This window comes from Erithacus rubecula (assembly GCF_903797595.1).
Source record: "Erithacus rubecula genome assembly, chromosome: 12".
In the NCBI taxonomy this organism is placed as follows: Eukaryota; Metazoa; Chordata; class Aves; order Passeriformes; family Muscicapidae; genus Erithacus; species Erithacus rubecula.
In genome coordinates, this window is record NC_136664.1 from 7,134,213 (window position 1) to 7,158,321 (window position 24,109).

Genomic DNA, 24,109 nt, shown 5'->3' on the forward strand with positions numbered 1-24,109 from the left:
CCTCTCAGAACCCGGAGCATCCCTGATGCTGGAGTACTCCAGTGGAGCCCCCCAGCGCCTGAAGCTCCGGGAGCATCCCTGGTTCCTCTTTGCCTCGGGAGAGGGCGCCTCTCGACTCTCGCCTCTCGCCTCTCTCCTCTCTCCTCTCGCCTCCCCCGGGCCGGGGAAGGGGCCGGGCCAGGCGTGTCCCCGCGGGTGTCGCACGGGGCCGCGGCGGCGCCGGGGCCATGGCGGTGGTGGAGGCGGCGGAGGCGACGGTGCCATGCCGGGTGCAGTACCTGGAGGACGCGGATCCCTTCGCCTTCGGCAGCTTCCCGGAGCCCCGGCGAGCCCCGGTGTACGCGGTGGAGGAGGCGCTGGCGCTGGGAGCGCAGCTGCCCGCGCTGCATCGCCTGGTCGGGTGCCCGCTGCCGGTGAGCGGGGACGGGGCGGCGGGGAAAGCACCGTGCGGGCACCGCGCGGGGGACGCGGGGGGGATTGCCGGCCACCGGGCACCGAGGGGCGAGGGTGGGGACGGTGTGTCCCGGGCAGCGCTCCCGGTGTGAGTCACGGCGGGATTTCGGAGCCCTGGCGGGAGATGCCAGCCCCGAATGAGTCGGCGGGAGGAAGAGGATGTGCTGCTCAGAGCAGGCAGGAACCCCGACAGGGGGAAGCAGGATGGGGGAAGGCGCCCATCCCCGTGTCGTCGGGGCTGAGCAAGGCAGCGTGTTCCCCACCGGCCCTGCACTTCCACGGCCGCAGCCAGGAGCGGAGCACACCGGCTCCACCCGCACCCTTCCCTGCTCCTGCTTGCTGCGGCACCTGGAACCTGGGGAGCTGATGATGGGATGGAGGGCCACCAGCCCCTGCAGCCCCTCATCTCACCGGTCCCGCAGCAGCTTTGTCACCAGACAGCAGTACGGAAATTCATGCTGAGCCATTTCCTTCAGCTCCTTTCCTTCAGTGAGGAAGGCAGGAGGCCGAATGTGTAGAGAGGCACCGTGTCTTGTTTGTGTATCCTCAAGTCTGGCTCGGGCTGGGAAGTGGAGGAGACAAGGGGGACAGGGTACCCTCCCTGCGTGTCTCCTGTGAGCGTGATGCTCTCGGAGCATCCTTCTCAGTATGGGGACAGGCTTGTTTTCTTCCGTAGGAACGCGGGACCCAGCAGAGCTTAGCAATAGCTGAGCATCTCCGTCTTGCAGCACTACAGGAGTGCACGGAAGGGAGGCAGGAACCCCGGCAGGCTGGGGGGTTTTGGAGTCAGAGCCGGAGCGAAGAGATGGAGCAGTGGGAGAGGGGAAATCAGCTCGGTGTGCCTGACACTGAGGTTGCTGGTGTTCCAGGGGAGAGGGGATCACTTTGAGACCTTTGTCTGCACCATAAAAACCCCACCCTCCCGTTTATTCCCCTTTTCATTTTTCTTGGAGCAAAGAAGCAGCGTCTCATGTCGCTGTCACGGATTTTTAGGCGGTGACTAAAGGGAGTTTGTTTGGGAACAAACAGCCCGGAGACATGACGAATGGAGCAAACTCAAATTTCAGGCGTGTGCTGTGCTCGCTGGGCAGGAGCTGTAACGGGATCGCCAGCCCGCAGTGCTGCCATGGTGGCACGGGGCAGCGGGAGGGGGAGGGGAGACTGGACACTGCATTCCCCAGGGCAGGAGCGGTGCAAGCAGGTCCTGTGCCCAGCAGGGGTGAGTTGACTCTGGGATCTCAGGCTCTGTTCTCTGCCTAAGCCAAGCTCTGGATAATTTCTTTCCTGCAGTTTCCCTGTATCATCCCATGACCCGTGGTGAAATCACAGTTGAACAGCCTGGATCTATAAACCAGATTTCTGGATTATATAGGCTGTGAACCATGCTGCCTTTACACGCAGCAGCTCTGAGGCAGCAGGGCTGTCCCGCCTGACAGGCTGGGGTTTGCAGGAGTTCACTGGGAGCCTCCTGCACCGGGTATTGCAGCCTGTGGAGTGAGGTCAGGCTCCCAAACCACCCAGTTCAGTCGAAATCCAGAGCTGACACCCTTGGAGCTGTGCAGATGTCGTTCCCCTGGCATGACCAGCCAAAGCCTCCCCTGGTGCCTTTTGTGCCAGGTAGCACTCAGCTCCATTAGTCACCGCCCTAAAATTAGTAAACGAACAGTCGGATTTTTCCCAAGGAACTGGCTGTAAAAGAATTCAGCTGGGGATGCCTGGTGCCAGGTTTGTCCTGCTGGGCAGCATGCCTGGACCTGCAGAGCACTGGAAGAGGATGCAGCAGCCAGGAGAGAGCTGGGCTGGGGTACCCTCATTGTTGGAGGAATATTGAGCCACAGGCACCCAGGAGATGAGCTGCCATGGGAGAGCAGCTGAGTCCTTCCCTTGGTGGGCCTAGCTAAGCAGTTCCCTGTGCTGGGAACAGCTTAGAGATAATGAGCAAGAGTTTTTTTGTGCAAGCATCCCGGCCTTGTATAGCCTGTCCTGCCCCATGACACCCTTGGTGCTTCCTCTCCCTGAACAGACCTGTCACTGATGACTTTTTCATGCTCTCTGGGAAGTGTGTTTGTGCTTAGAAATACCTTCCTGCTTTGTTTGCTGCTGCTGCATTGTTTGCCTCCAGGCTGATACTATCTTCTCTAGCTTTCCAGCATTTTTCTAGTACCCTTGGGTGATGCTTGCAGGGCGTGGACCTTGGTTTTCTGAACCTCTGCAGGCAAGTTTTGACAGGGCAGGTTTTTTTGGCTGTCCTTAAAGTCCCCAAAGGCCCCTTTGCTCCCTTGCCTCCCTTGAACACTATCTCACCTCTGAATCTGGGGTTTTTTCCAAACAATTGCAAAACCCATCAGGCTAGAGTTTTACATTCTCCTTCCTCCCCCGGAAATCTGGGAAGAGCAAACAGCTCACTGGCCTCAGTGCCATAAACTTGCTGAGAGCTCTTGTGCTCAACAGACGTGCTGGTGGGGCAATCTCTGTGTGAGAAGTGTGCAATCCCTATCCCACAGCCCTGTTGCCCTCTGTTTCCTAACAAGCCTGAGGAGGGCTTTGATGAGGGTCTTTGCCCCATTTAACCTCAGGAAGGCACAAAAGCAGTGAGGAGGGGTCGTCAGTGGCACTGAGTGTTGGTTCTCAGCAGCCCCCAGCACTCCCCAGTTCCCAACACCATCCTTGCATGGATCCTGGGAAGGGAGCTGCAGCCAGGCAGCCATGGCTTTCAGGACACCATGGCTTCCATGTCATGGCTTTTCCAGGACTGCTGCCTAGGACCAGGGTCCTCCCCACTGCCACAGGTCTGTTGATTAGCAACAAGAGATCTGTTAATGTGCAATGAGCCCAGCTGGAGGAACTTTGAGAGGGGAGCAAGTTTGCTCTTCTGGGCAGACTCTGGGTGACCTCCAGAGATCCCTCCTGGCTTGGGAATTATTTCCTGCCCCCATGATAAGGCAGTGGCAGTGTTCTCATCCACTTGCTGCCATCCATCATGCAGGGGTGGACAAGCACCTGGGTTCCCTGGCAGTGGACACCCTTCTCAGCCCAGCAGCTAAACTGAGGTGAATGTGCTTGGCTGGGGTTGTTGGGTTTGGGGTTGGTCCTGTGGCTGATGTAGCTCTATAAACCATCAGCCCTTGTGTGTTTTGGGAGGATGAGCAGCAGCTGGTGATGCCAGGCCTTTCTGACCTGTCAGTGCTATGTGTTTAACTGCTGCCTACTATATTTAAATAACATATTTTTGCTTTCTAAAAGAGCTGCAGTGATGTGGGGAAATTGTGGTTACTGCAAAAAGAAAGTGTTAGAAAGGGGGTAAAAGTGTTTCCTTTGCTGGCAGATAAAGAGAATATTCACTGCCTGGCCTTGGAGCATCCTCCCATGTGGGGATGCCATAATAGGAGTGAGCAGGAAAATGTGATGCTGTGGTGGGTGGTGTGAGTTTGTGCATGGACTGTCTCCATCATACCTCCATTGAATGGTTTGGGTTTGAAGGGACCTTAAAGGGATCATCTTGTTCCACCCCACTGCCATGGGCAGAAGCACCATCCAACCTGGCCTTGAACACTTCCAGGGATGGGGCATTCAACATAGACAGAAACCTTTTGCAGGTCATGGATCCTTGTTCCACATCAGGGCTGGTACCAGCATCGTGTCCTCAGCAAGACCCCAGAACTTCCCCATGAATGGGTGAAGGACATCCATCCTGCTGCAGGGTGGCTGGGACTGCCAGGAGCTGTGGGCTGGATGTGTGAGCGTGAGACACTCTCATTTCCCAGCTCTGCTTTGCCCTCCAGTCCCCACTGCCCTCAAAGTCTGGCTCATTTTATAATGGTTTTCCAGGCATGAGACAGATGAATCAGAGCCACCCTGCCCTGTGAGCTGTCAGTAACCTGTGGCCCCATCTTGCTGCCCCCAGCAGCATGACACTGAGATCCCAGCTTGATCCTACAGGGTATAAACCCCTTGTCTAAATAACCCCTGGCCCTGGGGTAGTTGCTACTCCCTGGTGTGGAAGTGCTGCCCAGGATTTTTGGCAGGGCAGCAGGAGCCTGGGACAGCCTCACCATCCCCAGGGAGGCCACAGCCACACCACAGCCAGCTTGGAGCTTCCCTAATGGGAAATGTTTCCAAGCTCACACAGGAAATGCACAGGGTCAGATCCCAGGGGCTTGGCCTCCCCCGCCAGCTGGGATGTGTCACCAGCCCCAAAGGAGCTGGGGATGTTAACTCTGGCTTGCTGGGGCTGTGGCAGCCCAGAGAAGACAAGGCTTTTGTACTGAGGGTGATTTGCTGTCTGCTGTCTTTGAGTGCCTGGATGGATGCAGGGATGCCTGAGGGGATGCCCAGGAGACTGGCAGAGATGCCTATGGGGATACAGGAGTGGCCAGGAGGATACAGGGATGTCTGGGAGGATGCCCAGGAGTATGCAGGATTGGCTGGGTGGATGCAGGGATGCAGGACAGCCTGTCCCAATGGAGGAATTGGAGCATTCCCCAGTGAGCAAACCCTGTGTGGGGTCAGTGTTAGGGACTGACTCCAGCTGGCAGCCTGGAGTGCCTGCCCAGTGCCAGCAGCCTGTGTTTGCTGCACATTGCCATGGCTGGCTGGTGTGGCCAGTGACCACGGGAGGTGGAGTGGGACACATCAACCTCCGACCCAACAAAAGTGCCCTGCCAAATTGCCCGTTAGGCGTGGTCAGTTCTAATTACTTCAATGCCTGTGGCATTTACTTTACCCTCTGGTATTAACTGAATTCGTATGTGTAAACTTGTGCACAAGTTCACAGTGCTGGGATGCAAGGAGATTGGAATGTCATGCAAAGGAATCCCAAGGAGATGCAGGACCAGTATTGCTGTGAGATCTCCAGTGGGGAAAGTCACTGATGGGAAAGGCAGAGAAGCTGTGACTGCTCCCATCTGAGCTCCTCAGCCACTGTCCTCAGGACTGTGCATGGAGCTTTTGCAATTTGGGGCTGAAATTGAGGTGGGGTTTTAGATGGCTGATGGATCCCCACTTTTCCCCCCTGTTGCTGCTTGTGCTGCTTGCTCTTGTTTGCACCACAAGCAGCTTTAATAATGAGGTTTTATCCCCAGTCCTCAGATCCTGCTATTCAGATCTGTTCCTTGGAGGTGGGCTGAGCAGGGAGAGGGTGGGACAGGGGAGCTGCAAATGCTTTAGGAACAGATCCAGATGTGCATGGGAGGCAGGGTGCTGGCACTGCCTTCCCTCCACTTCTATTTGTGCCTCGAGGGTGAATTGCCAGACCCAGAAGAGCTGCCTGAGTGCTGTGGGGTGCTGCTGGCTCCAGGGTGCCTCATGGACTCTGTGGGTGCTCTTCCCATTGTCTGTGCACTATGGTTGCTGTGCCTGAACTTTCTGGGAAGATGCCCCTCGTCCCTGCCTTGTCTCAGGGCTGTGCTTATCCACATCCTGGTGGAAGAGGTGAGGTGACTCTGGGCTGAGTCAGAGGGTGTGCCAGGACACATCCCAGGGATTTGCTCTCCTTTGGGGTGTCCCTGGCTGGGCTGGGTGCCTGACAGTTCCCTCAGACCCAGTCCCTGCAGGTGGGGACAATTTGTCAACCCTCTGAGGGAACCTGCCCCGGTCACACCCCTGCTGAGGGGAGTCCCAGGGAGCCAATCGACCTCTTGCCATGGTTTCCACCCAGGGATTGCCAAGGAGCTCGAACTGCTCTCACTCAGCCTTTTCCAGCCTGGGGCTCTGTGTATCTCCACATCAGCACCAGGCTGAGGTGGAAGGTGTTGGGGCATCTCCCTGAAGAGCCAGTGACTGGGGACAGGTGGGACATGCCACCCCACTCCAGGATGCGTCTGCAGCTAAGTTTGGTGTGGGCAGGAGGGTGACCTGGAATGCTCTGGGAGCCAGTAAGGCTGTGGTGGGTGTGGGTGCTCAGCCTGGCTGTCTGCATCCCCAGCTGGAGGACTGCACGCTGCAGATCTCACCCTCTGGACACTACCTGGATCTTGACTTGTCCCTGCTGGAACAGAAGGATGATCTGGAGGGTTTCTATGAGGAGGTCAGGTGAGGCACAGGGGAGACCTGAGTCTTGTGGGGACACAGGGACCCCATATGTGTGTGAACACCATGGGCAATGAGCCAGGGGGTGTGGTGATCCCACTGCAGGCACTCACACTGCATTTTCCTCCCCCTCAGGAAGGGGAGACGACCAACCCTGATCCTGCGCACGCAGCTCTCGGTCCGAGTCCACGCCATCATCGGTGAGTCGGGGCTGCTCCCTGCCCAAGGCTGATCCAGCAGCTCCACTGCCCTGGATGGTGGAGGTTTGGCCTCTGCAGTGAGTTTTGGCCAGGGGTTCTGTGATGGAGAGGGCTGCTTCCACCCCTTAACCCCACCCAGAGATCAGAGGACGTGGTCCTCATGCACTACCCACTGGGTTAATCCCCTCCATCCTCACAGATCAGGACTTTTGCCTCTTGGGCTGGGAGCCCACCACCCACTGCAGTTATTCTGGGTCATTCAGGCAAGCTCTAAATATAGCTGTGAAGACATAAACAAAAAGCTCTTGCGCAGCAGAAAATGCTGCCATGGTTCAGGCAGCCTGCTCTGAGGTCCTGCAAAATATTCAGGAGTCTCAAGCCTTTTTTTTTTGTCTTTGGCAGGGGGAAAACAAGCACTGAGCAGAGTGATGCCAGATGGGCATCAGCTGGCTGTACAGGGCTGCAGCTGAACCACGCAGGAAGGGGCAGGAAGCCCAGGGTCAGGGGTCATGGTCATGCTCTTTGCCAGCAGTTCCCAGGCTCTGTCTGAACCCTGAGTTCTTCTGCCTTTCCTCCCAGCAGCTCTGCCGTCCCTCTCAGCTCTGACAAGCTGATAAGCGAGTGGAGGAGGCTGCTGGAACACTGTATTTTACAGGACATGTCTGGAGGACCACTTGGACATCTTGTTTTTGGCTTGTTACACCCCTAAGCCTGATCCAAATAAATTGGGATACGTGACTCAGTTTTTGCATTGGGAAGTGCTGGGTCCCAATGGCTTTGGTGTCTTCATGGGGCCTTCCAGCTTCCCAATGCCCCTTCTGGCTCCTTCCTGTAGGCACCACCTCCATAAGCACAGTGTCCAACCCAATGACAGTCCTGTCCCCTGTGTCACACTACTGGCCTTCCTATCCTCATCCTGTGGTTTTTCCCAAGCCCTGGAGCTGCTGGGAGCTCTGGAACCATGGCATGGCTGTGCCCAGGGAGGGATGGCTAAAAGTAGCTCAGCCTCCTGCCTGTGTTCCTGTTTAGGTTCTGCACAGGAAACCAGAGAGGATATTTGTGTCATTGCTGGTCAGAAAAAGAGGGTAAAAAAAAAAGGAAATAGGAAAGTGGGAGGGCTGAAATGTGTAGTTGTGGAACAGCAGCTGCTTCCAGCCAGTGTGTCCCACATCCGGGGCAATATTGTAGTGATGGCACAGGGATCAGGATGAGGATAAGTCAGGATGCAGGGCTTTCCCAGGAAGCTGGGAGCATTTGGGAGCCCCCATTCAGCAGTGAACCACTCACACCACTCCTCTCCTCCCAGAGAAGCTGTACAACTCACAGGGGCCGGAGCTGCGGAGGTCCCTCTTCTCCCTGAAGCAGCTGTTCCAGGTGAGGTGATGCTGGTGCAGCAGAGGACAGGGGCTCCCCAGGGCTGGCTGCCCACCCCACACTGGTAACACTCAGCCTTCTCCCCACAGGAGGACAAGGACCTGGTGCCAGAGTTTGTGAACCTGGAGGGGCTGACATGTCTGATCAAAGTGGGGGCAGAGGCTGACCAGAACTACCAGAATTACATCCTCCGGGGTTGGTATTTGGGCACAGGCCACCTCTGGTGGAGGTTGCCTAAAGAAGCTGTGGCTGCCCCACCCCTGGAAGTGTTCAAGGCCAGGTTGGACGGGTGTTTGATGCAACCTAGTCTAAGGAAAGGTGTCCCTGCCTGTGGCAGGGGAATTGGAATGGGTCTTTGAGGTTCCTTCCAACCCAAAGCATTCCAGCATTCTATGCTTATCCCCAGGGAGGAAGGCTGGCACTCAGGGCGGGCAAGCCAGAAAGTCTGCCAGAGCTACTCTGCCTTCCCAGCAGCCAGACATTGCCCTTACTGTGGTGATGCTGTGCAGGGATGGGCATTCCCACCCCCTGCCTGCTGAACCATCAGCCTGCCCACTCTGCCTTGCAGCCTTGAGCCAGATCATGCTCTTCATGGATGGGATGCAGGGTGTCATCAACCACAATGAGACCGTCCAGTGGCTGTACACGCTGTCAGGAAGCCCAGTGAGTGCCTGTTGCTCTCGGGGGGCTGCCTGTGCACTCCACTGCACCCCGTCCCCTGCTTGTGGCTGTCCCCTTGCACCATCCCTCAGAGGATGTACTTCACTGTCTGCCTCTGGGCTTGGTACCCTGGTACCTTTGCTTGTGTTGGGTCCTGCTCCCAGCCATCTGGAAGTCACCCAGGATCTGCAGACCTCCCCATCCTGATGTGACCACATTCCCAGGCACAGAGCTTGAGTAAGACACTCCTGCTCCAGGTCCCTTCCCAGTGCTTCTTGGGCATCAGCCTCACATCTGAAGGTCTCTGGCCCCATGGCAAATCTTCCAGTCCTGGGGCATGGGCACAGCCACCCCACAGTGCCCCAGCAGCACGCTGGCAGGCCCTGTCACTGCTGCTGTCCCAGCTGCCATCCCTTGTCCCAGTTTCGCCTGGTGGTGAAGACAGCACTGAAGCTGCTCCTGGTGTTTGTGGAGTACAGAGAGCCCAACGCCTTGCTGCTCATCCGTGCCGTCAATGCCGTGGACCAGGCGAAAGGTGAGTGCAGCTCCAGCCTCCTGCAAGGTCCCTGCTGGGGGACAATGTCCCACTGTCCTCTCCTGGCCTGCATGCCACCTGTTCATGCCTCTTTTCCCAGGTGCCTGTCCGTGGTCCAACCTAATGGCCATCCTGGAGCAGCGCAACGGGGCTGACACGGAGCTGCTGGTGTTCACCATGACACTGATCAACAAGGTCTGTGGGGGTGTCCTCGTGGTGCCACACTGCTGGGGCTCAGCGTGGGTCACCCCAGTGCCAGCAGCATCCCTCTGATTCTGCCCAGACGCTGGCAGCCCTCCCAGACCAGGACACCTTCTACGATGTGACCGACTGCCTGGAGCAGCAGGGCATGGAGCAGGTGGTGCAGCAGTACCTGGGCAGCAAGGGCACCGACCTGGACTTGAAGCAGCAGTTCACACTCTACGAGGTGAGCAGGGCTGCAGCAGCATCTGGCCACGTGCCACCCACCTCCAGCAGGGAGGGTGAGTGCACGGGGTGGCAGAGGTGCTGCTGTGCCCAGTGCCATGCCCCTGGTCTCTCCACAGAGCGCTCTCAAGCTGGAGGATGATGTGGAAGAGCCGCCCCTAGGGGGACGCAAGGAGCGGAGGAGGACAGATGAGGGCCGGCGTGGGTGGCGATCCCAGAGTGGCTCCCAGGATCCCAGTGCCGATGCCCAGCCACTGCTGGGGTCTCCTGACACTCCAAAGGAGCCCCCAGCTGAGGATACCCCTCCTATCCCTGCACCAAACAGCCCAGCAGAGTAAGTGCAGCTGGAGGTGGTCTGTGGTGGGGATGCTTCGGGGATAGTACAGATGATGATGATGCATAGGCAGCACTTGGATCCATTGCTGGTGCCTGGGTGGAAAGCAGTCCTGCGGGACCTGCTCTCAGTCCCTGTCAACTTCTTCCAGACCCTGTGCCACCAGCATCTACAACAGCACATCCAGCGTGCGGCTGGCCCTGGCCTCCCCCCCGGCCGAGAAGGAGCAGCCCCCGGGCCCAGGAGAGCGCAGCGTCTACAAGTAAGGAGCCAGGAGGGGCTGGATGCATGGAGGTCCCTCAGAGCAGCAGGATGGGCTCCCAGGAGCATGAGGTGTGTCCATCCCAGGGCACACACTGCCTTTCCCTGGGGGGAACCAGTCTGGGAGGGCTGGAGGGATGTATGAGGGGGCAGCAGGTATCAAAGGGTCTGGCCAGGGGCTCCAAGGCATCATTCGGGCATGCACAGCTCTGCTCCAGTTCCTCCTCATTCTTCTCTCTGCCCACACTTTCCCTCTTCTCTGCCCACTCTTTCTGTCTTTCCTTTTGCAGGCTGCACCAAACTGCCCCTGTCTGGTAAGTGCCTGGGCTCTGCATGTGCGTGCTCCTTCCCAGCATGATCATAGAATCATAGGATCCTGGAATAGTTTGGGTCAAAAGGGACCTTAAAAACCATCTAGTTCCAATGCCTCCACTAGACTAGGTTGTTCAAAGCATCCAGCCTGGTTTTACAGGGATGGGACATCCACAGCTTCTCTAGGCAGCCCATGCCAGTGTCTCACCATCCTCACAGGGAAGAATTTCTTCCTAATATCCAATTTAAACCTACTCTCTTTCAGCTTAAAGTCCTATTAATTCTCCCTTGCCCTATCCTATGATGCTCTGGGAGGAGCAGGCATTTGCTGCCCCCATCCCTTGCCTCTCCCATTCAAGTCCTACCTGTGGGACCCCAACCCACTCCCTCATCACCCCTCAGGATGTGTCACCCTCTGATCCCTGCTGTGGGGTGAGGTGTCCTTGCTGGGGGTGGCATAGCCTGCTCTAGGTGTCCTGACCTGGTGTAGAAGATGTCCCATATCTCCAGCACCTGATGCCACGTGGTGCCTGGGCAGGAAGGGACTCACCAGGGCTCCCCTGGCTCCCTGTGAACCCTGGGGCCATGGGACAAGAGTTCCATGGTGGAGGGCTGCCAGGTGGGTGTGTGCAGGATGCATGGGCTCCAAGGGGCTGCCAGCAGTGAGGGCTAACCCCTGTTTTCCCTCAGGCGGGAGGATGCCCCCTCCTTGCATGGGGACAAGCCTATTTTGAAGAAGTTTGAGTAAGTAGAGGCATGCGTGTGTCTCCAGGCATGCACTTCCTTGGACTGGTGGAGGTGTCCAGGCTTCAGCCACACAGGGCATGAGGAGCAGGAGTGTGCCCTCAAGTCTCTGCCTTGGTGCCCTTCTGGGTTTTGCAGCTTTTGGATGAGGGTTGCAGTGAGCAACAGGTCTGTTGGGACCAACTAGTGACAGCAGCACCCTGTTGGCACAGCCAACACCCTGTTGGCCATCACCTGTTGGCCATCACCATCAAGAGGTTGGATCCTTGGTGTCCCTGATGCAGTGTGGCCAGTGCAGGGGGTTTCTGTGCTGTGGGACTGGCTGTGCAGTGTGGCATGGCGTGGTTTGCCAGTTGTCTCTGTTGTCCCCATCCCTGCTGTGCTCCCAGCCAACATCCACCCCATCTTGCAGAGCTCGCTTTTTGGAGAACCTGGCTGCAGCCCAGAAGGAGAAGATCTCTTCCATGGCCAAGGGACGGCTCGATGTCCTCAGTGATGCTACACTGGAGCATCCTACTGCTCTTGCATGGGAAAGAGACCACGGCACCTCTGATTCTGGCATGGAGCCACCCAGCATAAGTAGGTGCTGCCAGGGTGTGTATTCCCAGCTCATCTGCATCCCTGGGGTGGGGATTAGTGGTCCCTAAGTCCCCATGCTGTGCCCATATCTGTGACACACAGAGCCCTGGAGGGGGTGGTGGTACCTCCTTGCTCAAAATGCCAGCATCTGAGCACATCCCACTGCAGAGCAGGACTCCAGCTCCACACAGAGCCCAGCACCAGCTGCCCCCTCCAAGCAGATTGTCCCAGCTTCTCCCTCTCTCCCTGCAGGGTCTCGTTTGGCTCGCTCTGACATCACTGACTCCTGCAGCACCATCTCCTCTGACACCAAGTTTATGCTGGACATGCTCTTTGCCAAGGGCTCCTCAGAGTCAGGGAGGGAGAAGATGTTCCATGAAACACCTTTATCTCCCTGGAGCCAGGGTGAGGCAGAGATGGACACCAAGGGAAGCAGCAGCCCAGAGCAGGACAGTGCCAGGCCCTGTGGCAGGGCTCCAGATGGGCCAGTAGCCAGTGCCCATGCCAAGCTGGTACGTGCCATGTCTAGCATAGATGACGAGACCCACACACAGAAGCTGGAGAACACCAGGATGATGCCCATCAAAAAGGACACAGAACTGACATGGGAGCGCCTGGAGACCATCCCTGTGCAGCTGAAGATCAAGGACCTGGACTTCACTGATTTGGGGGAAGAAGAAGATTTTGACATCCTGGACACAGGGCCAGTGACCAACGGGTCTTTCCCCCCTCCTGGAATTGAAGCAATGAGTGCTGGAACATTTCTGGCTCCCCCTCCACCTCCTGCCCTCCCTGGTTGCCCATTACCACCACCTCCACCTCCTGCCCTCCCTGGCTACCCACCACCACCACCTCCACCTCCACCTCCTGCCTTCCCTGGTTGCCCACCACCTCCACCTCCACCTCCTGCAGTCCCCAGCTGCCCACCCCCACCAGGACTGCCAGGTCCCTCAACAACAGATGGTCCCTCCCAGGCCAAGAAGAAGAGGACAGTGAAGCTCTTCTGGAAGGAGCTGAAGCAGCTGGATGACACTGTGGGGCCTGGCAGGTTTGGCCAGGGGACACTCTGGGCATCCCTGCAGAATGTCGAGGTCAATGCTGCCAAACTGGAGCATCTCTTTGAGTCACGGTCAAAGGAGGCACCAACCTCAAAGGTAACGGTGGCACCCATTGGCTGAGAGGACTTGAAGGGTGGGAGGAAGGCCTGTGTCACCCCTACCCTCTGTCAAAGATGGGCACCAGAAGCATGGAGCCTCCATGGGGGTGATTATGGGCAGTGCACAGATTTGGTTTGGCTCACTGCCTGGTCTGTGTTTGGTTGCCCGTGTTCATAAAGCAAGTTTATGAAAGCAGCCCTTTGCCTGGCTGTCCCCATCCATCCTCTCCTCTTTGCAGAAAGCCATTGACGGGAAGAAGGTGCTGGTGGTGTTGGACCCCAAGAGGAGCAATGCCATCAACATTGGCCTCACTGTGCTGCCACCCATCCATATAATCAAGACAGCCGTGCTCAACTTTGATGAGTTTGCAGTCAGTAAGGAAGGGATTGAGGTGAGCACAAGAGAAGCAACCTCAGCTCCTCTGAGGTCCTCAGCAGGTGATTTCCCCAGGATGGGAGAAGTACACGCTAGGATGCTTGGGGTGACACATCCCATGTATGGAGTCTGACATATCTCTCTTTCCCTACTCCAGAAAATCCTAACCATGGTCCCATCTGAGGAGGAAAAACAGAAGATCCAGGAGGCCCAGCTGGCCAATCCTGATGTGCCTTTGGGCTCTGCAGAGCAGTTCCTGCTCTCCCTGTCTTCCATTAGTGACCTCACAGCAAGGCTCCAGCTCTGGGCCTTCAAGCTGGACTATGAGAGCCTGGAGCAGGTATGGAACATCTCCCTTCTGCCCTCCCACCACTTACACCCCAGCAGTGCTAAGCACTGAGCCAAGCATGTTTCTGGTGAGGACCAGTCATATCTGAATGTGGAAGGTGCCATCCCATGGCTGGGATGGGCTACAGGTCCCCAAGGCAAGCATGGGCTTGGGTTGATAAGGAGGTGGTTGTCCTCATGGGTGAATGCTGAAGTTCCCAAAGAGAGTGGTCAAGGGATCTCACCTGCTTCTCCCCTCACCCAGGAGATCGCAGAGCCACTCTTTGATCTGAAGTTAGGCATGGAGCAGCTGGCCAGAAATCACACATTCAAGTGCATCTTGGCCACACTGCTGGCCATGGGCAACTTCTTGAATGGTTCCCAGGTGAGGATCAGCCATGGTGTATGGACACCCAGAAGGTTCTGTGGGTTGCTGGGTGGTGCTGATGGGGACCCAGTGGATCTGCAGACTGTAGGTCTGCTGGAGTAGGGAGGAGAGTCCCTGCTGAGTCCATTGGGTTTCAGAGCAGAGGCTTTGAGCTCGGCTACCTGGAGAAGGTCTCAGAAGTGAAGGACACCGTACACCGGCAGTCCCTGCTCTACCATCTCTGCCAGATGGTGGTAGAGAAGTTCCCAGAAACCACTGACCTCTACTCAGAAATTGCCTCCATCACCCGCTCTGCCAAGGTGAGGCAAGGCAGGTGACACTGGGCAAGGGAAGGGTGTCGTCCTGCTGCCCAGCTGCACCAGCATGACCAAGGACTGACATCTCACTCTTCCAGATTGACTTTGAAGAGCTGGCCAACAGCCTGGTGCAGCTGGAGCGGAGGTGCAGGACCTCCTGGCACCACCTGAAGGTGATTGCCAAGCATGAGGCCAAGCCAGTGCTGAAGACCAAGCTGACAGAGTTCCTCAAGGACAGCACCCAGCGCATCATCATCCTGAAGGTGGTGCACAGGCGGGTCCTCAACAGGTTGGTGTCTCGAGGACACAGCAGGAACCGTGCAGTGCTGTTGGTGGCGCTCTGTGACTGATGTCCCCACAGGTTTCACTCCTTCCTGCTGTACCTGGGGTACCCAGCGAGCGCGGCGCGGGACGTGAAGGTGACGTCCATCTGCAAGCTGCTGCGGGAGTTCGCGCTGGAGTACCGCACCTGCCGCGAGCGCGTCCTGCAGCAGCACAAGAAACGCGCCGCCCACCGCGAGCGCAGCAAAACCCGGGGCCGCCTCATCACTGAGGTGCGGGCACACTCAGCGGGGTGCCACCAGAGGCTGGTGCTCCCCGTGTCCCCAACACCAACCTTTCCTCCCATTGCAGACTGAGAAATTCTCCGGCATTGCCGAGGCGGTTGTGGCGCCTGCCGTGGTGTCCAGCAGCCCCAAGGAGCAGATGGAAGCGGGCCACGAGAGCATGAAGATTGTGCTGACCTCCCCCACAGATGTCCCCGCCCGCCGCAGCCGAGCCAGCCAGGGTAGGAGCAGGATGGCAGAGGAACTCAAGGTGTGCCCAGCTAGCTGGGGACAGCTGGTGCCAGCATCTTCATTGTCCCCATGCAGGAACAGGGCATGGCACTCCAACCCAGAGCTCTCCAGCCCAGGAGGACATTCCCAGCTCACCCGATGATGCTTCAGATGACATCATGGACCAGCTGGTGAAATCAGTGACTCTAAATGCCAACCCCCGACCCTGCCCTAACAAGGAGCGCAGGAGGTCCCGTGTCAATAGGAAGTCCTGTAAGTCCCATCCCTGTGTCCTTTGCCCTGTTCCATCTCTGTTTCCATGCTCTGTCCCTGTACTCTGTCCCCTGCTCTGTCCCTGTCCCATGTCTGTGTCCCTGCTCAGATGCTTTTTCCCATCTCTGTGTCCCTGTCCCCTTACCCTTTCCCATCTCTTTGTCTCTGTTGCCATGCCCTGTCCCATCTCTCCTCCTAGGCTCTGCCCTATCCCCATACTCCCTCTCATCTCTGTCCCTGTCGCTGTCTTCTGTTCCATCTCCTTGTCTCTGTACTCTGTCTATATGCCTTGTCCCCATCTCCATGTGTCTGGGCTCAGTCCCCATGCCTTGTTCTTTGTGTCCTTGTTCCCATGCCCTGTCTGGCTCCTTCCCCATGGGCCACCCATGACCTGACATGCTGAGCCCACCAGACAGTGTGTACCCAGTCCATGCCACTGCACCCACTACCCTGGCCCTGCCTGGTCAGGCCCCCAGTGCCTGGGGACTCTGGCACCCAGTGCTGCCAGTGCCACGCTCTGCTCTTCCCGCAGTGCGGCGGACGCTGAAGAGCGGGCTCAGCGATGACTTGGTGCAGGCGCTGGGCCTGGGGCGGGTGCCTGGCATGGAGGTTTGAGGGGGCTGAGGGGGCTCTTGCTGCTCCCCACTGCCAGCAGCCCCAGGGCAGGACAGCCCCTGCTGTTACAGGAGAGGCACTCTCCGCACCTTTGGCCTCGCCTCCCTTTTCCCTGCCGGCCTCCAGCTCCTGGAGCTGCAGGCACCAGGATGGGAGTGATGCCCCAGAGCTGCTCCATCCTCTCAGATGGAGGACACTCAGTATTTTCATTTGGAGGCTCGAGGTTCATCTTCTCAACAGTATTAGAGGGGTCAAGGGGCTGGACCCAGATGCCCTCTGGGAACTGGGTCTGGCCCATGGCCGCTGTGGCAATAAAATGATCTGATATGCTGTCAGTGTCTCTTGTTCCTGTATGAGAGGCCAAATGATGTGATACTCCCTCTCTGGCCAAGCCAGTATCCCTTCTCCTGCATCTCCAACCCTGCTGCCTGGATCAAGCACTCAGCCAGCCCTGTGGTTTGTAGGCACCATTGTCCCTCTGGAGACAGTACGATCCCCTCTGTACTGGGACAGCCGGGGGAATTTACCAGAAGGAACAAGGCTGCCAGACTCAAGGCTGCATGCTCAAGGACAGGAGCAGCAGCTCGAGCCCAAGGCCACAGCACTGTAAAATTGTCTCATACCTCACCTCTCCTTTACAAACTTCTCCTGGGAGGTTTAGCCAGACCCAAACATGGGTCAGAGGCAGGGTGGTTGTTCCCCTCTAGGAGCAGGTCCAAGGCACAGCAGCCATGTGTCCCCCAGCTGCAAGCCTCAGAAATACTTGTGCTTGGCAAGGACAGGCTGGCTGTTCCTGTAAATGCATCAAGGTTAACATCTGCCCATCTCCATGAGAGCCTGGGAAATGTTCCTGCCACCTCCTGTCCCAGTGTGGCTCATGCCATGCCAGACACAGATTAAACCCCCACTGGGTGCTGACTGTGATGCTCCTCACAGTGAGTACCATTTCTGAGTGTGCCCCTCTGCCAGCTGTGGTGCTTTGGGCACTGTCACCTGTGATAGGGGCATTTGGGAATGGTGTCGTGTCATCCATCATGACAGCTCCACCTCGGCGCTGCCCTGGCGCTGCCTCCAGCCCTGAATCCCGCACAGCAGGTCTCTGTGGCTTTCAAGGAATGAAGAAAAACTCCACTGGGCAGGGCAGCTTTTTCCTCCTGGCTATCTCTGCCCAGGGTTGTTCCTCTCCCACGAGGCTGGACATGCCAGCCTGTTCCAGCTTGCAGTGTGTCTGAGATCTTCCTGAGCAGCCCTGAATGCAGCAAGATGCCACACTGAGAGCTGCAAGTGTCCCAGAAATGCTTCAAGAAACAGTCTGGCTTTCCTGCCCTCTGGGTGCTTGACTTGGGGCTGCAAAGACAGGACAAAGAGATTATGATAGGCAGCAATGAGCCACAGGAGGAAGGAGAAAGGGGTGAGAAACCATCTTCTTGACCCCCTGCACCTACTCCAGGTACCTAAAATGACATTACACATGTGACAGCCCCGGGATTGTTACTTCTCAGGGCTTGCTGGGGGAAACTAAGGCAGGGTTCAGGAGAGTATGTTTGGGTTTTTCCACCTTTTTTTTTTTTTTCAGCCTTGGTGTTATTTCCAGGATTCCCAGCCTGACCCTGGACACACGCTGCCCTTGAGCGGCGCCTGAAGTGCTTGGCTTGGCCACAGCACAAGTGGTTTATGCCAAAAATACGACTGGCAGGGTTGACCCCTAGGAAGGAGAAGGGCTGGGAGGATGCTGGAGGCACGTTTACAAGCTGAGGAGAGTTTGGGGAAGTTAGACGAGGTTTGGCAGGGATCTGGAGCATGTGTGGCCTCAGGCAGCATCAGCAGAGATGGGGCTGGGGTGCTGCACCCGCAGTGCACTTCTCGAGGTGGGATGAAGTGACCCTTCCAGGGCACTCCATGGCACCCAGCACCTCCATCTCCATCCCCGCGCGGTGCTGCCCGCGCCGGCCCGGGAGCGGGAGCGGTGTCCTGCTGCCACGAGGGGGCATGGTGGCCACACGCAAGCGAGGCCACTGACGGCGCTTCATGTCCCCAAAGCAAAGGACGCCCCGTGTCCCGCCGTTCCTCAGGAACTCGCCGCTGGCCTTCAGTTTGCTGTCCCCCCGCCTGGCACCCGGGGCTGCACCCTGCTCCCTCTGCCCAGAGACACAGCCTGCCTGCCTCTTTCATGTCTCCTGCTGAATGACAGCCGCGTCCTTGCTCCTGGCAGTTTGTCTGGCCGGCGGGACAGGCTCCTGTCCCTTATGATCAGCTGTGTCTCCAGGGTTTGTCCCTGGCCCTCATCCTGCCCTGGCCCCGTTCCAGGCAGTGCAGAGGAGCAGGGGACAGCAGGAATGAGCCTAGCTCCACTTTATGTTGCATTTATGCTTTTCTGTATCTTTCCCCCTTACTGTGACGGATGTTCCCTGCTTTTTCATTCCATCTTTTCCATGGGACTGCCCCAACACAGGATTCTGTTTGCTGCCACACTCTGAGGTTGGTTCCAGCTTCATGGGCATGTCCCCACTGCCACCCACAAGCTCGGGGTGGGGGATTGCCTGTGGTCCTGTCCTCGTGGCTGCCACAAAGCCCCACCACCTTGTCTGGGAAGCACAATTCCCATCAGTGACAGCACAACCTCTCTTCTCTTCCCGGGTCAGAGCCATCTCAAGCACTTGTTGCAAATACTGGTGCACTCTGGCCACCTTCCAGCAGCATTGTGATCCTCTACCCCCCCCCCCCCCCAAATTCCTCATCCTGCCTCAGCTGGAGGACACCTACTCTACTTCCTGGGATCAACCCTCTTAAGCAACTTCAGGCTGACAACATGCTCCATTCTGCAACCACCTTCCCCAGCAGGATGGAGGCGTAGAATGGGAACCAGGTCACAGCTGCTGTGACCTACTGCCCTCTTCCCTAGGAGCAGAGGGAGCAGGATGTCACCTGGAACATCGCCCAGTCAGCTTCCCCTGGCATCTGTCTAGTGGCCAAGGGGGAGATATATTTTCCCTGTCCCCATCATCCCAATGCTGAGATACAGACTCTGTGATGGGCATGGAAGAGATGAGAGATGGGAGGTTGATGTTGGGCTGGCAAAGCAAGCCTGGCATGTGTACCACTCATGAGCCAGGAGAACACTAGGTATTAGTGGAGATGGAATCACTTCAGAGTATGACTGTTACATAGCCACACTAAAGGAGTAAGGACCCTGCAGCCCAAAATCAGCTCTGATTTGGGGAACTGTGGTGCAGAAATCCTGGCTGGCAAAGGCTGTGCAGGCACAGTGACACAAGGTCCTCACCAGGGCAAAAGGTGAAACCTCCCAAAGCCATGAATGTGTCTGGAAATGGAGATTTGTTTTGTAAATACCTGGGGATCATGCACGACCTGAAAAAACAAGTCAGAGGCTGGAATGTTCTGAAGACAAGGGAGTTTGGAAAGATCCAGACCCAGGGTCAGCACTTGGCTGGATGCTCCATGCTGCCAGCAAGGCTGTCCTGGGGAGCAGCCCTGGTACTCTACAAAAGAGCTGCTCCAGCCACAGCACCCCAGGAGCAAGGAGATCCTGCCCAGCCACTAGGAAAACATTTGGAGTATGCCCACCATCCAACTGAGATGTGTGGAAACCCCCTAAAGATGGACAATCAAAGCCAGGGTCTCAGGCTGATTCCACCAACATGGCTTCAGATGCAGCAGACAATGGGCACCAGTGGTCACCTGTGATTTACAGCTTCAAAATATAAGCAAAGACCAAAAAAAAAGTCCTTTGTCAATTAATTTGGAAACAGGGAATGGAAAACCCTGGGAAGAAGAGGAATAAGATTCCAGAGCAGAGCTAAGGTGGCTCTATGGAGGCTGTGCCTGAGGTTGGCCATGCCTTGGGAAGTGCCTCCAGGCTAGACATTTTTAGACTGTTTTCCATGCCTTAGGTTTGAGAAAGGATCATAGGGATGTTGTTGGGTACAGGAAAGGCTTCCTGGAGCTGAACCTGACTTAGCTGAATCACAGCCACCTGTGGATCTGTGGATCCCCAAAGAAGAATGCCACAATAACAGAGTTCCCATTACAGTAGAAAAGTTCAACCAGAATCAAGACAAGTGCATAAGTTCAGTAGTAGGACACAAATATTTGGTGCCAGGAGTAATCAATCATTGTCCTCTGCAAGATGCTTTGGGGCAAAATAAGAGTTAATTTCAGGAGATGCAACAGCTTTTGTCACCCCTGAACTGTCTCCAGCCCCAGATGCCAATGGGCTCGTGTCTCACACCTTCACCATGAAGGATGAGCCCCTGTCCATTCCAGGGCTCTTTGAGGACATTATGCAGGAGACAGGGAGCCCCCTGTGCTTTAGTGCAGCATCCCCTTTACTGTGTGTTTGACAGGCCATGGTGGGTACCCAGCCCTCAAGTGGCATTGAAAGAGCCCCATGGTCCCCTCCCCTGAGACAACTGCTCCCAGGGAAGGACTGTTCCTCATGGCATGTGTGAGATGCAAGAGCTGGCACAAATATCCATCAGCACTGAACAGGCAAAAGTGCCCTATTAGGTGCTTGCCTGGGTGTTTCTTGAGAAGATAATAGCCCTGGAAGAAGGACTTGCTGTTTTGAAGAAGATTAAGTACCTGTGGCAGCAGCATGTGGATGAATCACAACCCTCATGGGCTTAGAGCCCCTGGAAATGGCTTATGGCACTTTGAAAACAATGTCATGAATCTTCTGCAGATCAGATTAGGGAGTGGAACAATTATCTCAAAACCTGTTAGTCATGGGAGGCTCCAGAAGCTGGAGGAACAGCCTAGGGCAAGGGGAGCACTAGGAAGATATGGTCTGTGTCCCCCCTCCCAGGGACCTGCTTGAGCAGCCCCAGGAAAGGTGTGGGAGGTGGCTGTGGTTGAACCAGCCCCACTTCCCCTGTGAAAGGTGAGCTGTAATTAGCAGAACAGGTACGGAAGAGCTCAAGTAGGTCAAAAGGTAATGGGGCTATCGCTGGCGTTTCCCAACAGCGCGGCGCGGCTGGGAGGCACCCCCGGGGTTGGGCAATGGGCAGATGAACAAGGCCAGGCACTGTCTTCAAGGGAAGAGCCACCAGCCACCCTGACCAACCAACCTTGTGGGGGAAAGCTGGGGAGCGGCCTGAGACAGCAAATGGTGCTGCTGGTCCAGCCCCACCACATGGGACCTGTGATGAGAAAACCCACAGAAAGCCCTGACTGGTGTGACAAAGAACACCATAGCTACCTACAAACCCATCTTGAGGTGTCCCAAAGAAGGGCATCCTGAGACCATGTGTGAGAAGATCTGGAAGGGATGGATGGATGGATGGATGGATGGATGGATGGATGGATGGATGGATGGATGGATGGATGGATGGATGGATATCCAACCCAGCTCTCAAGGGGTTGTGGAAATTCATGTTGCAATTTGGGAATGGACATATCTACCCTCTGTGAAACACGGCTACAGTCTCTACATTCTGTCCATCCCTGCAAAGCACCATGTCCCTGACCCCATTCCCTTGCATGCCCCAGCACCTCCAGATCAACCAGCACAGTAAGGAATGGCCTCTCATGGAAAACAACCTTTCTCCAACATGATTTTTCAAGCCTAAGTGAAGTGATGTGTGGTGAGGTTTAACTGGGTCCTCTTCACAGCCCAAGCACCCTGAGGCTCCACTTTGTGGCCACCTCAATTGCTTTCACCAGGTTCAGTAGCCCAGGGCCGCAAGCAAGCAGATTCCTGTGGGAGAGCCTGCGGCCATGCTGTTGGGAACATTCCTCCTCCTCCTCTACCTTGCCGGCTTCCCAACATTCCCTTGAGCACTTTGAGCTCAGCTGGGTGACACCACCACACCCCAGCCAAACCACCCCAGCCTGTTTCACGCTGTACTTCTGCAGCCGTTGCCATCCCCACTGATGAAACGTGTTTTTCTGCCAGTACCAGGGAGGCTGTTTCCAATGAGGATGGCACAGGCATCCCTGGCACGTGCCACCACCACAGCAGGGCTCAGGGATCTGGTGGGGTGGCCAGTGCTGATGGCAGCACAGCAGGCAGGGCCTGGCTCCATCAGGAAGGGAGAGCAATGTTGATGATGGCACGTGAGAGCACAGGCAGAGAGTGCCAAGAGTCAGGCCCACGGCAGGGACGCACGAAGGATCACCGAGTACGGGGACTTGGTGAAATATTAAAGCAGGTGCTTAATAAAGCGAGCCCAGCGGCAGCAATTACCCTGTGTAATTAACCTGGGAAGGAGAGGACTTTTGCCCCCCAGCCAAGTGGTGCAGGGAGCTCCTGCCAGCAACTGCTGGAGGTGGCACGAACCTGGCACCCAGCACTGCATGGCAGGGTTTCCCCAAGCTTCACTGGGGCAAGCCAGGACCTGGCCTCCTGCATGGCTCACCCTTCTGCAGCCCCAGAATAACACCAGTAGGTGAGTGGCAGAATGCTGCCTGCTCTTGGTGCTGAGAAATGGTTTGGGATCCCCCTGGAGTCATTGTCCCCAAGTCACAGGGAGAAGCTGGGAGGGATTGGCACCTCACCTGTCTGCTTTGGGCACTGAGGAGCTGAGCATGACTGGGCAAGACATCAGGACCTGGGCAGCCCAGTGCTCCTATAGTGCTCCCCAGCAGGGTCTGAGAGCACCCCCTGTGCAGGGACACCCGATGGAGGGGTGGCTCTGAGGGTGGCCATGCTCTGTGTTCCCCCTGTCCCAGTGGGGTGTGGGTGCTGGTGGCACTGGTTCTGGCTAGGGCAGCCTCCCTCCTGCTAAACCACCTGGATGCAATGCCACTTCCTGCCAGGAAGCTCTGCCTGGACAGGCGCCGAGCCAAGCTGTGCCAGGCCAAACCAAGCCAAGCTGAACTGAGTTGAACCCAGCTGAGCTGAAATGTGCTTACCTAGGTGGCACAACATGCCGAGCTGTGCCAAACCAAGCTGAGCCGAGCTGTGCTGTAGGTGTCCCATAACCAAGCCATACTGAACCAAGTTGAACCATGCTGGACTGAGAGGAGATGAGCTGATTTGAGATGATCTAGGCAAGCTGAGCTGAGCCGAGCTGAGCTGAAACAAGCTGAGCTGTGCCTGCCTAGGTAGCATGACATCCTAAGCCATGCTGAGCTGAGTCATGCTAAGCCATACCAGGCTCTGCTGAGTTAAACTGTGCCTATTTAGGTAGCATGATGTCTCAAGACGTGCTGAGCCAAGCCAGGCCAAGCTGTGTCAAGCTGAGCTGTGCCTGCCTAGGTGTCCTGAGCTGTGCTGAACCCAGCTAAGCTGAGCCATCCTGTACATGGCATGATATCCCAAGCTGTGCTAAACCAAGCCGAACCGAGCTGTGTCTACCTGAGGGTTCTGAGCTGTGCTGAACTGAGCTGAGATGAATTGCACCTATCTAGGTGGCATAACGTTCTGAGCTGAGCCAAACCAAACTGTGCTGAGCTGAATCATGCCTACTGAAGTGCCACAATGTACTGAGCAGGGCACAGCTAAGCTGAGCTGGGCCAAGCCAAGCTGTGCCAAACTGAATTGTGCCTTAACTGGGTGGCATTGTGTCCCAGGCAAGACTGAGCCATGCTGAGCCATGCCAAGGTGAACTGAATTGTGCCTTCTGAGGTGGTACAGTGTCTTGAGCTCAGCTGGGTCAAGCCAAGCCAAGCCAAGCCAAGCCAAAGTGCCACTACCTGGCACATCATCATGTCCTGGTTTATGCTGAGCTGAGCTGTGCATATTAAAGTGGCCTGGTGTCCTGAGCTGAGCTGTGCCAAGCTGGACCAAGCTGAATTGTGCCTACTTAGGTGACAAAATGTACTGAGCAGGGCTGAGCTGAGATAAGCTGTGCTGACCCAAGATGAGCCATGTCTACTGAGCTGGCAAAATGCCCCAAGTTGTGCTGAGCTGAATCTGCTTGGGTGGCATCATACCCCTAGCTGAGCTGAGCTGAGCCAAGCCAGACTAAGCAGCACTGAATGCACCTACCTAGGCAGCACAATATCCTGAGCAGGACTGAGCCAAGCCAAACCGT

The 24,109-nt window shown here is 56.6% G+C and overlaps 1 protein-coding gene across 2 annotated transcripts; it reads left to right on the top strand.

Moving 5' to 3' along the window:
- Positions 1 to 174: 174 nt before the first annotated feature.
- Positions 175 to 16,442, top strand: FHOD1 (formin homology 2 domain containing 1). 2 transcript variants are annotated; one of them, XM_079315768.1, is made up of 24 exons: positions 175 to 413; positions 6,377 to 6,483; positions 6,616 to 6,680; positions 7,987 to 8,054; positions 8,144 to 8,249; positions 8,623 to 8,717; positions 9,138 to 9,249; positions 9,350 to 9,444; positions 9,533 to 9,676; positions 9,795 to 10,009; positions 10,161 to 10,271; positions 10,561 to 10,584; positions 11,273 to 11,326; positions 11,739 to 11,905; positions 12,158 to 13,059; positions 13,301 to 13,453; positions 13,595 to 13,777; positions 14,030 to 14,149; positions 14,290 to 14,451; positions 14,547 to 14,737; positions 14,810 to 15,002; positions 15,082 to 15,235; positions 15,321 to 15,497; positions 16,030 to 16,442. In XM_079315768.1, exons 1-24 carry the CDS (start codon positions 228 to 230, stop codon positions 16,110 to 16,112), a joined length of 3,867 nt encoding a protein of 1,288 aa, XP_079171894.1. In that variant the 5' UTR covers positions 175 to 227; the 3' UTR covers positions 16,113 to 16,442. The 2 variants fall into 2 exon arrangements, with proteins under 2 accessions (XP_079171894.1, XP_079171895.1); XM_079315769.1 differs by lacking the exons at positions 10,561 to 10,584; positions 11,273 to 11,326.
- Positions 16,443 to 24,109: the final 7,667 nt, after the last annotated feature.